The sequence below is a fragment of the Scatophagus argus genome, chromosome 11, assembly GCF_020382885.2.
Source record: "Scatophagus argus isolate fScaArg1 chromosome 11, fScaArg1.pri, whole genome shotgun sequence".
Classification (NCBI taxonomy): Eukaryota; Metazoa; Chordata; class Actinopteri; family Scatophagidae; genus Scatophagus; species Scatophagus argus.
This window is the reverse complement of record NC_058503.1, coordinates 13547818-13560531: the sequence shown is the minus strand read 5'-3', so window position 1 is coordinate 13560531 and position 12714 is coordinate 13547818. Positions and strand designations below refer to the sequence as shown.

The window sequence follows — 12714 nt, the reverse complement described above, 5'->3', positions numbered from 1 at the left end:
CTCTCTTTCCTCTCTCCCCTCTCACCTCCTCCTCCCTCTCCCTCTCTCCCATTTTTTGGTTAGGAGGCACCGGTTGTTATTGTATGACGCTGGCAGGCTTGCCGTCAGCTGCATTCTGGCGAGAGTCAAGTGCCACGAGGTGCCTTTTTCTATTTGTTTGTTTCATGCTACACTGCACCAGCCACTGACCTGTGGTAGCCATGTCGTGCAAGAGGGAGGCAGGTTCATCCAATCAAAGAACGGCTGAAAATTAACACTGATCTTTTCATTCCTGAGGAGGGATTGTGGCAAAAGGCAATTTCATGACCATAGTGTGGGTTCAGAATTCTTTTTACTGATATCTAGTACATCTTTTCCTGTCCTTTATATTTTAGATGATTTTAGATGTTTACACGCAAATATATTTGAACTGGGTTTAAATCCATCTCATACTGACAAACACACTCGAAACATATTTTTAAGGCTCACTCTCAAAATATCATATTCTAATCTCACAGATTTGTTTTTGTTTTTTTGTTGTTTTTTTTTTTCCCCCACTGTGAATTCAATCTGATCCCCTGCAATTCAGTGCATGCAATATTCATAGTTGATCCATTGACTGCTATTCAAGCGGGAACTATTTGAAGAGGGAAAGTTCATGTGCATTTTTGATGGATTGTGCATGTCTTCCCCTACTCTATATGGATAGAGAGCTTGTTTGAAGGTCAGTGATTCTCTTCAGTCAGAGTCTTCCCACAGCACTCCTTTTTGTGGGGAAGAATATCTCCGGTCCTCGCTCCATATTTTTCAAGTGCTTCTAGGATGACTAGGTTGGATGACCTTGAGTCCTGGTGGAGATGAATCTCTTTGAGCCTCCTCTCTCTTTTTTTTTCTTGGGGAACTCTCATAAAGAAAGACAATGACCTTATCCCATCAGACTTTTCATGTAAAAAATATCCACTTTTCCTTCCTCCAGTTGTTTATTTCTTTGATTTTTTTTTCTTTATGTGTTTTGAACTACATTCTCCTGTAACATACTTCCTTAAACATTTACATTGCATTTTGTTTTTTCTCCTTTTTGTGGCAGTCTAATATGCTTAATGCTTAATGTTTTCGGTTCATTTGTTTTTAGAATAGATCCTTCAGTTTCTATATATGCATTAAGGAAGTGGAATTTTTTTTTAAAAAAGAAAAAACTGGCACATTTATGTGTGTGTGCGTGCCTGTGTTAGCGTGTAGGAATGAGGGGTTGAACAGGGGTTGAGTGGATCTCGAGAGCTGGCAGGTGCATTATTGCAGCAGGCTCTGCCTAGCTTGACATGTGTGTGTTCCTAATCTTTTAGTGATATGACAAAGCTGGGTGGGAGCCTGGGCTGGATCTCTTCTGACTGTTGTGACACACACACACACACACACACACACTGCCACCCACTCCCCTCCTTCCCTTTTGTCCAACACACATACATCATACTCCTTTCTTGACCACTCAAGAAGCCACCACTCTAGTATCTGCTGGCACCTTTTCACTGTAGATGTGCTGTGAGAGCTTTGTAAAACCATCAATACGTGCATATGTTTGTCACTGCGTGGGTAGATGCCTGCAGTGTATGTATTCATGCACACGTGAGTTAATCCATGCACTCGCAGCAAACAAGAGCAGAGGCCTGAAACGCCATGTAGATGCAGATAAGTGTGAATGAATTTCATGTTTGTTTAACACGTGTTAGTCAGCATTTGGAAGACAAAGGTAAACAAAGTTGTTGTTGGTGAATTTTTTTTTTCGAGAAAAAAAATAACATTAAAGCAAACTCTTTTATTTCCCTTTTCTCAGTGCGATTTGATCTCCACAGGGCTTCAGGTGATGACTTTGTAGCTGCACAACCTTAGCAACCTTTTTCCAAGTCTGCTTGTATAATAAGGTGCAACACATCTGGGGTCTCAGTGCTCGTAAAAACTCATTTTGCGGTTCAGCTCTCAGAAATCTATCAATAGAAGTTTATTTCTTTTGTAGCTGTACTTTTGTCCTAAGGACACACATAACTTATGCTACGCCTGTGTTGGTCTAAACAAATAAAGCTATGGTTGTAATTTGGGGAGAATAAAAAAGAGAACAAGTGTTTTTGTAGGCATGTTATACCTTTTCCTAGAAGAGAATAGACAATAATGACAAACAGGAAATCAGGTTTAAGAGGACTGCATGAATGACATGTAACACAGCTCCCTGGCTGGCATCATACCAGGACTGTACCGACATTACATTACATAGTCGGCTCCTTACAAACCCCTACGCTGCCAGGATGCCCATGTACCTGCTTTTTGATCTGGACTGCTTTAATTCAGCAAATGCCTCTGCAGAGAGTTGAACAAGACTGAGAGGAGCTCTCTAACACTTAGCAGATGATAGAAGACCAGACACACACACACACACACACACACACACACTTGACTCAAAGACATGAACAGATTACATGTGCATGGGTGTGTTTAATATGTTTCACTTCACATGGAGCAGCGGCACAAACCATAACACAGGATGAGGGCATATTCTTGCGGGAACTGAGCCAGTGCATCTGACCATGTTGACATTTTACACACTGACATCAGACGAGGTGGTGGTGTGTGTGGGCGGGGGGTAGTTTGCAGCCCTGCGTTCAGTCATATTGTCACAGTGGAAGGTGTAAATATGTGGAAGCAGGGGGCATTATTTAAGAAATTAAAAGTAACAATATTATAAAGTAGTAGCAATTCAAGAGTAAATATATTTGCATTTGCTGTGATAAAATGATACAGATGTGATTTTGAGAGAGGCATGATTTTCCTGTTTGGTTACATCCCACATGCGTCATCAAAAGCAGATTCTTCTCCCGTGTGTGTTTTTACAGTTTGCTCCTCGGTCTCCTCCAGCCTCGCCCCAGAGACCTAATGCATCATTTGAGGCTCATACAATTCACTGCTTCCCAAGTCACTGGCTTCTACCAGCCTGATAGAGGCATTTTTCGCCACTTAGAAACACGCACTGTGTGTCCGATCCCTTCCTCCTTAATATGTCCTCCATTACCATCAGGCATTTATGCCTGTTTTTTCTACTTCAGTAACCATTGAGCACCAGCTTCATTAAAACTAATTGAATCGGAAACATGTCTGCCCGAGGAAACATTAACTCTTTCTATTAAGGAAATTTCCGATTTCATTTTGTCAATAAGGTCAAAGGACTGAGCCCGTGTGCTCAATACTGATACATTCAGCGCCCACAAAGTTAAACTGTAGGGCCGTTTAATTCAGACAGTTTGTCCCATCTATCAGCAACTCTTCAAACTCTCTCGGTTTCTCGTGATTATCTGATAATTTGTTAAAACCACCCTGCTTTTTGTTCTCCAGATGTATAGTTTCCTGCAGGAACCCTATGAAACTCAATATCCAGTCAATTCCATTGTATTATTAATTTCTTGTGGTTAGCATAATTGAGTCTTGGTACAAGCATTGCATTAATGGTTTTTACTGAGCACACTTGAAACAATAATTTGATGGCATCCGTCAGAAATCAATGTGCAATAACAGAGCATACACAGCTGTTTAATATGAAGTAAATATTTATGAGTGATCTGACTAGGCATCAAGCTCAGTCAGTCTTCTTTGAAAGGATCTGTGCAAATGATTAACCTCATTTTACTGGTGCTGTCTGGACTGGTAATGGCCATTAGAGCCAAGAAGGAGTGAGGCCTTTGATTTTTGGCTCCTCATCATTCACAGCTTGTCGCATCCCTTCATCCTTCATACATGGCTGCTGAATTGATTGTCTGTTTAGTCCTATGAATGATAAAGCTGCTCTGGGCCACAGGCTGAGAGGAACAGACACGGCTCACTTCCATCTATATGCAAGGTGGATTTCTTTCCCTGCTTCGCCACTTGGAAATCTGCTTTTTGCATTATTTATTGGACAATCATCAGCATTTCAATATGGTAAATCAAATAGTCACAGTTATATAACTATAGGCATTCGTATCCAAAGGGCCATCATTCAACTCATTATTCATTCATTTTGTTTAGAGCTATAGTCGGCAGGGCTCATGAGATTCATAAGTTGTGTAATCAACATGTTTTACTGCGGGCTCGCGCAGCGGCCTGCCTGAACAGAGGGAAAGGTAACATGAAAGGAAGTGACCCTGAGTGAGGAGTGTGTCGATTGAAAGAAAAGTAGCAGAATTAATGAAAAGAGGTACGAAGCCAAGGACTGCTGATCAGACCAGGTGGAATGAGTTGATGAGATGACTTGTTTAAATCACTTTGATCTGAAAGAAAGCCAAGTAATAAAGAGCATGTTATGGTGTTGTAGTCATAAAGCAATGCCATGCAGATCTATTTCAAGTCTTTGTAATAAGATTTTCACTCCTTACCTCAAAATAACTTTTAATGCCGCTCACACAAAATGTAAAGAAGAACAATACTTAACTGTAATTTACTCTAAGCTTTATCCAAGTCAGAGAAAATTACATGTTGTGTCTGAAACTCATATGCTGAACAGAGAAGGGACAGATCCTCAGCTTGTAGTGTGCGTTATTTGTGCATCTTCATAATCATTCTCCCCCTCACTGACTGCTTCCCGCGCTCAAATCTTTGCTGCTGTGGTTGAAGAGATCATTTAATCTGAATGTAATTCCAGCAGCGGTCTGAGCAGCAGTGAATTTTCCCCTTCAGATGTCTGCCTACCAAGTTCTCATGTCGTGCAGAGGTTAAAGGTCAAGTGCTTTCCCACCACAGGGATCAGATGAGGCAGAGGTCCAGCTTATCTTGGTCTCCCAACATGGTAATTTGCAGACCGAATTTCGTAGTCACAGCCAATAACATGAACCATTTTGCAAAAATAAATAAAGGAAGAATAAATAAAGGAAATCACATTTTTAAGAGTGAAAAGAAAATATGAATATGTCCTTGTTCCCTTTTGGTGATGAGGAACAGCTCCTAACGGAGCTGCTGAGTGGTCAGCTCGAACGCAGCCTGCAGGCAGTCACTGGACTAAACACACCTGCAGCAGAGCTGCAAAACGCTTCAAATCCACAGAGCAAGAGACATGTGAACCTGTCAGATTGCATCACAGAATTAGGCAAAAGTACAGCAATGTGCAGCTGTGCATGCAACATAATCCGTGGTCGTCGCAGTGTGTGGTAGCATCGAATGGTGTGAATGTGAAGCTGGGACTCAGTCTGTATAACACGATCCCTTCCTCACTTTGTGCACAATCACTTAACAGCAGAGACAGACTCTGTCCTCTGAAGATGGCCGCCTTCACCTGCCTGGCTTTGGTTTGTTGCTCTCTGTGCGGGGGCTTCAGACGAGACTCAACAACTGGAAGATCTTTTCTTTCTTCTAACCTTCCGCTGATTTCAGTAGTGGGGAGGAAATGAAGTCATAGGCTGTTAATGAATTTAGACTCAAAGTCCTCCAGCATATATAATCATGCACAAACACTGACAGAAGTATTAGCTACTTGTGTCATGTTTTATTGTGTCGAGACAGACATGTTTAAAACCTAACTGTACTTTGAGTCAATAGAGAGAACTTGTGACATTGTAATGCACCCTTTCAACAGATCTGCTAAATGTCAGCAAACTGGTTCTGAGTGTAATCCCAATTTGCCTTGGAATTAGCACTTTACAGTGACGATCTAATTATTTAGACAATTTATTGCCTGCTGCTAATATCGCTCAAAATAAGCTGTTCCCTTCATCTTGATCATGTGATAAATGTGGAATCGCTGAGGATAAGTCCCAGACATGCCTCAGAGCCAGGCGTCACTTCTCTCTTCTGAAAGACTAACGGAAAAGCTTTGTGACAGCGGCTCTGCTTCACTTCTTGCAGGCCAGTCACTGCCGTTTCATAATCATTTCTAAAATCCTCTCTACAATTACGCACTCCAGTATGCGGATTTGGTGCGCAGCATCATCTCAAAGTGGCCTGAATTTCAGGCGCATGAAGGCAATCGGTAACCTTAAAGGACACACGTGCGGACTTTTCACCTGGCTGGAAACAGGAGAACAGAGCCGGACTTTCTCCCGCGCTCTTTCAAAATAAATGCGTTCATTCAGCTGCACTCAGTACGCGTCTTCTTCTGGTTTGTAAGAAAAAGGTTGCAGGTAGTCGGACTTTTATTGTCGGAAAGCTAAGTTTAAGTTGTGGTCCTGGTCTGACTTGTCGGTCGAGGGTCTGAAGAAGCCTGGGTTCATATGATAAAACTCGATTTGAAGTGGCATGAAATAATAACCAATTAATCTCATGTGCAAATTTAAAAATAATAAAAAGTTTGACATCACATTTTTTAAAACTTTGACTTATTAGGCAACAAGCAAGATCTATCCAGAAAGACATCTTTAAACTTTTATTTTCATCAACTTTCAAAAGAACATCCAGAGGAACAGACTGAATCATAAAATCCGATGTTCTTTTTTTAAAAATTATTATTATTTAATTGTTCGCTTAAAATGTTGTATTTTATCTGGGATTCAAACGAAAAATGAAGACTCCTATATGTAATCCGCTGAAGCCTTTTCATTTGTCAAATTAAAAAAAAAAAAGACCTTAGAAAATGAAACCAGATTTTTAATAGGTGGTGGTGTGTTAATAAAGGCGTCTTTTCTATAACTGAAATAATAGAAATATAGACATGCGTGCAGAGGAAAACTTTAAGAATTAGTGTGAAGTGTGTTAAAATGACATTTTGATGACTGAAATGTTGAGTCAGTCTGAAACGCTCAGTAAATGCTTAAATCAAACTATTAAAACTGCGAAGTAATATATCTGCAGCATATTTTTGTGTAAACAAAATAGAGAATTAAAATGTAAAATAAAACAGCATGAGTAGGCCTGCCCATTATTTGCCACATAAGCACAGTCAGTACCTTTCTTCGTGAACTAAACAGGTATACGCAGTATCATAGTTAGTTTAAGATAGTCTACTGAAAGAAAAAAAAATCTTATTAAATGTTTAGATTTTGCGGAAATAGTTTTGTAAGCACTGATCCCACGAGTTGAACTCGAACAGGATATTTTCTCTCTCATGCAACAGTCCGATCAGAGAGGTCTGAATTGGAAGAATAAATTAATTTCAGAGAAATATGTTTAGCAAAGAATTGATTTAAAAGTTTTATTTGTAAACATTAAATATTTCTTTGTCTCTAAAGATTTTGAATTCGGCACCAAATGCGTTACAGAAGTTGTAATTACATCAGGATGTCAAAGATGTGGGGCCTACATCACACACTCATGAACCTCTTGATATAAGATGGAGTTTTCCATTTCCAAACGTGTTAAATCATAGCTACCTAGACGTTTATAAGACATAAAACATAGACAACGTGCTCAGCATGAACTTGGATGGTTTGAAGTCGTTTAAATTGCACCATGCTTAGTGTAGCTCTTGGCAATAGAAATAATAAATATATAGAAACGTTTATATTCAACAGCAACAATACTTACAGCACATACAAACAAGGAATGTCTGACAGTTTTACAAACACCATGGGTCCCTCATTTTCTATACAGATGAGATATTTTTCCACATATGCGTCATACATAAAAGGAGTGCCATAACTACGAATCTGTATCAAATCTAGCAGACTACATAGTGTCCGGTATATATCGTATATAGACATCACCTCAGCAAGTGCCTATAAAAGAAAAAAAAAAACAAAACAAGAAAATGAAAAGAAAATCAAACTAGAACATGCGTTGTCTTTTCTGGATACTTTTTGGATCCTGTCAGAAACACATAGGCACGAGTCAAAAAAAAAGAAAAAGGAACTTAAATCTTTTCATTATAACAAACTTTGTACACATGTTATAAACCGATGCATCGGAGGCATCACATCATCTATCATAATATACAGTGTGTGTTTGTATTTGTGTGTGCGTGTGTGTGCGTGCGTGTGTTCATATATATAGATGGAATATATTACATCTGAGTATGCTGAATCAGTAGAGCCGATGTTAAAATGAAAAATAAGTGATTGCAAGACCGGATTAACGTTGTTGACAATTTGCCTACTGGAGAGAAATTCCCCGAGATGGTTCACTCGTTTGGCACCCAAGATAACAATGTCATTGAATTAAAAGGCCTACACAACGATCAAACTTCACCCCCCTCTTGTTATTATTATTTTTTTTTTCTTTCATGACTCATAATAGGGCGATGTTGTTCTATTAGCCTACGGAGCTTGCAAATATTCAGAAATAATAACGTTACAAATGTGTCAAGTCTGACTCAAAACAGTCTTTTGGAAGTTCTTTGAGGTCTCTCCATCGAGTCAGACTCAGAAAGGTAGGGTGTCGAGGAAAAGTTTGTCAATTATTGCTGGTGGAGGGACTAGATCTTCTAGTTTTAGGTAAAAGATACGCTGCAGACCTTGAGTACATAGTGTGCGCAGTTCAGGGAGCTTTCCCAAGAGTTTTGACAAGTAGTTGGGACGATTCAATCCACCGCCATTGAATGTCACTTGATCTTTGAGGCAGTTGACGATCTTGTTTTGCAGATCCTCGACTCTCTTGGGTTCCTTAAGCCCGTGTCGCTCTGAAATATAGAAGAAACGACACGGATAAATTATTTCCCAGGCACTGACTTTCTCTGCTCTGCATGTATTGTTACGCAGGCGGGCTTTCAAAAGGCGTAGCCGCCTTTACGCACCTGTTACCATGGCCAGAGCTGCGATGCAGGAGAAAGCTGAGATGTCTATGTTCATGCTCTGCAAGTTGGAAGAAAACTCCACGATAGCGTCTACCCACTCGCCAAATCCACGGACGCACTGTAGCCTGTGTAACACCACTCCGTTACAAAAAATAAGTTTGCCTTCCACTGGGTTGGACCTGCAATTAATAAGAAAATGCCATTAATTACGCTTGGCAATAAATAGGATTTTAAGAGGTTTCTTATTATTGGGCAGCTAATAAAACCCAAAGCAATGAAGCTTGAAGGAGGAGCTGATAATTATCCAAAGCTTTTTTTTTTTGTAATAATTACGCAGCCTACCTGTACGACAGCCGCAGGACAAAAAGTTCAAGGAAGGCGGATTCAAAGAGGAGATCTTGATCTTGCTTCGGTAGATCAGAAAAGCCAGGGATCTTCTCCGCCCAGCCCCGGATGATCTCCATGGAGCCCGTCAGGAGATCATAGAACTGCTGGATGTGCTGAGTGTTGTCTCCAGCCATTTGGTAGTCAGGGTTAGCCTGGAACTGGAATTTAATTTAAACAGCGCCTTAATGAGGTCCTTTAAAATATATAATCCGTGAAATTGCAAATGCCCATTTTAAAGAGGAAGAGGGTGCTTTTTTACTATTAAATTCATGTCTTCTTTTTATTAAGTTTTCTATTTCAACGCAATTTACTTGGGGGAAAAAATATGCCACATTAAAAGCTTGATAAAGTTGGGCATTCAGCGATGTAATACAGAAAACTTTCAAGGCAGTAAATTGTTCCCTAAAAGCAGGACTGAATTAAAAAAGCAGTTAATCTTGCTGCTCCTTCTGTTTCCAGCCAGAGTAACAGTTGTGAACTTCTTTCTTTATAAATGTGTGTGTGTGTCTGCATGTAGTTTATTTTTTGGACTGTGGTACCTTACTTACTCTGGAGTAATCCAGTGCAGACATGGAGGGGTTGGAATCCACATGGGCCCTAACAAGTGCGCTTATGAGGCTCACCGGCGGCGAGGGTGGGGAGGGCTCCTGGGGACTTTTGGGTTTGGATGGTAGGCGTCCCCTCCGACCTTTCAGATTATCCGTTCGGACAACTCGATTGGGGGGGAAAAAACATGACATATAAGCCATTCACATGCCCATCTGTTGTTGTGCGTAAATACTTAAAAAATATTTTAAAACAACAATTCAACAACAGCATTACGCACACGGTTTCCCAGTGTAGCTATATGTGTATTTAATGAGTAATTTAATGCATGGCCTAAACATACCTTCTCTCACCATTCCGACCACAAGGCACTTCTGGAAACGGCAGAACTGGCAACGATTTCTTCGGCGTTTGTCAACAGGACAGTTTTTATTTGCTAAACACACGTACTTTGCATTTTTCTGAACGGTGCGCTGCAAAGAAAGAAAAACATAAAGTCACACTGCAGGCCTGTTTTCAAGGCTGTTACAATACATGAAACACGGACTGTGCATCGCTGCACAAGTGATAACAATATTTTTTTTTTAAAAAAATGAAAAGATGAAAACGATATAATATCTGTCATCTCATGCTTGGGACTGCGCTGTATGAAGAGGGAATACACAGTCAGCAAATACACATCCGTGATCTGTCATATTTTAGCCGCCCCTCTGAGAACAGGTGCGTGTGGATAGATATGGTTGTCATATAAACTTATTTTACGCACGCACTTTAAGGTGTGTCTTCATAATATTTCGTGTAGCCCGCCTTGAAAATGTAGTTCTAGTAAAAGTTTAAGCTGTGTTGCTGTTGTTGTTGTTGTTATTATTATTATTATTATTATTATTATTATTAAAGAACGTGCACGCAGATTTGAACTCGCGGGCGCCGTTAACAATAAGAAACACACTGATTTACGGTTGCTGTCATGTCAGCCCACCTTGAAAAATCCTTTGCAGCCCTCGCAGGTTCTCACTCCATAATGCTGGCAGGCTGCGTTGTCCCCACATACTGCACACAGACCCTCGTTTGACGGAGATCCTCGGGACGGGGGCGATGGCACTTGGCTGTCCACCAGCTGGTGCCCGTGGCCGAGCTGCAGGGAATGAGGAAATGCAAGACCAGCCTGTTTCCGTATGGCGCTGGGCACCGCAAAGCTCTGGCCGTCCAGGCCGCGGTGCACTCCTGGGTTGTCGTGGTTCATGGAGACGTGTAGCGGCCCATCGAACCGCATCTGACAGCTGGAAACCGGAGTACCGGGCGGGGACTGCTTGAAGGAGAAGAGCGAAAGCCTTGACACCGGATTCTTGCGCTGGTCCATCATATGAGACGTGGCCGCGACATAGTTCTGGTGGAAACTGTGGAGGGAGCCAGGGTCCTCCCACATGTGATTAGGCTGAACCTGGAAGTTTGGTGTACTCGGGGCATGGGGCGAGGAGGGTTTGAAGTACATAGGCCCAGAGTGAGCCAACATTTCTTCCGACTGGTGTGGCAGGTGGCTCTGCTGATGGTAGTTGTGCATCTGGACGTCCTCCACCTTGATGGAGGACTGCTCTCCAGAGTGGGGCATCTGATACAGACAGGGCGGTTTAACGTCGTAACTGGTGTTATAGTTGTCCATGAATGTACTGAAACTTGGGAGAGAAGTAGTAGCTGTGATCTCAGTGTTGGTCAAGTCCATGCTAAACTTAACAAACTCAGGTGTTAGGAAATCGCAGCTGTATTCTCCTGCGGTGTGGTAGCTGTAGCTCTGGGACGCAGGACTAGCTCCTTGAGGTGATGATCCATACTGAGCCTGAACGCAGGGCATGGCTGAAAACCAGACGGGTGAAAACACATCAGAATTTTTCAAGTAAATGTTCAAACCGTGGAGAATAATAATAATAAAAAAGTTTTAGTTTAGTCTGTTATTCAGAATTTACTCAAAGCAGTAAAAATCCACAGTGCTTGACATTTTTGCTTTACTTGCAGAATAAAATAACATGAAACTTACAGTTCATCTTTATTCTCTATTTGTAAATAATTTTTCATATCATACCTCAAGTCTTCTGACAGTTTTTCGGTGACACTTGAAATGGGTTATGTCAGGAGTTGTATGGCTGTCAGGATTCAAGAAAGCACCTCTGTTCTGGTTCTTCCCCTATAAGACACATCACTTTGACATTTACTAGATTATAAAATAAAACATTATCTTTAAAAAAAAAAAAATGACCACGAGATCCCAAATGACGACAGATTTAACCCACACGCTTGCGCACAAACCAATTTCTAACCACGCACAACATTTTGGAAGATGTCCTAAAAATGTTGAATGGATGCCGACAAAATATAGGAATGCAGAATCGCATAAGTGCTCTTTTTCTTACTTTGTTATTATAAAGTAACGGGCTTGTTCGTGATGAACCGACCCAACTTAGCGCACTCGAAATTAGTGACAACTTGTCTTGGAGAGCAGAACGCCGAAGAAAATCCTCCTGAAATATTAGTAACACCCACGGCTCTGAACTGTCTGAGTCAGACTCCGTCTTTTCTAATGTCTGTTTAAGAGTGTGTGTGTGTGTGTGTGTATGAGTTGGGGGTGGGGGGGTGGAGGTGAAAGACTAAAACAAAAAAAAAAGCTTTAAATGTCTCGGAGACGGCGCTCCAAGTAAGGCGCAGGCAGATACGCTGCAAAAGAAAGAAATGAGTGAATCTTACCTCTTTCACATCAGGATCGTTGCTTTCAGTCCATGCAATAAGCACGCAGGTGGTATTCATCAATTTCGGTAAAAGCTCCAAATCATAAGCGTCGGTACCCAACAATGCCAGGCAGGCAAACCGTGTGACTCCGCACACTGACAGCGACACGAGCTTCGACTACCCAGTCTGGCCAATGTGGCTTTGTTTATGTGAGCTCCGGATACCGTGGCCCACGTGTTTCACAGCGCGACGTCATCGGCGTCGACACAGACAAGGACCAATCCGCTCGGGAACTTTCTCAAGCCCCAATTTTTCTGGTGAGTAGCCTGTGTTTGTCTTGTGGTATGTGTTCTATGTTGCTTCCCACATGGACTTTAGCAGGGATTTAGCGGCGGGGTAAAAACCCTCCT

General features: G+C 41.4%; 1 protein-coding gene and 1 long non-coding RNA gene across 2 annotated transcripts in view; one reads left to right on the top strand and one right to left on the bottom strand.

Annotated features, from left to right (window-relative positions):
- Positions 1–12714, top strand: part of LOC124067438 — a 107073-nt gene that overhangs the window by 59493 nt on the left and 34866 nt on the right. The window lies entirely within an intron of this gene.
- On the bottom strand, positions 6533–12489 carry LOC124067437 (nuclear receptor subfamily 4 group A member 2). The gene is made up of 8 exons (XM_046404767.1): positions 12323–12489; positions 11664–11765; positions 10566–11437; positions 9930–10059; positions 9589–9752; positions 8996–9198; positions 8654–8832; positions 6533–8539 (listed from the first exon to the last, which is right to left on the bottom strand). Exons 3-8 carry the CDS (start codon positions 11433–11435, stop codon positions 8283–8285), a joined length of 1803 nt encoding a protein of 600 aa, XP_046260723.1. The 5' UTR covers positions 11436–11437; positions 11664–11765; positions 12323–12489; the 3' UTR covers positions 6533–8282.

Coding starts and splice junctions, on each gene's coding strand:
- LOC124067437 (XM_046404767.1), bottom strand. CDS start 11,435: ATGCCCTGCGTTCAGGCTCAGTATGGATCATCACCTCAAGGAGCTAGT. Junction 9,753..9,929: donor GGTCGGAATGGTGAGAGAAG/GTATGTTTAGGC, acceptor CCCCCAATCGAG/TTGTCCGAACGGATAATCTG. Junction 8,540..8,653: donor AGCTCTGGCCATGGTAACAG/GTGCGTAAAGGC, acceptor TCTATATTTCAG/AGCGACACGGGCTTAAGGAA.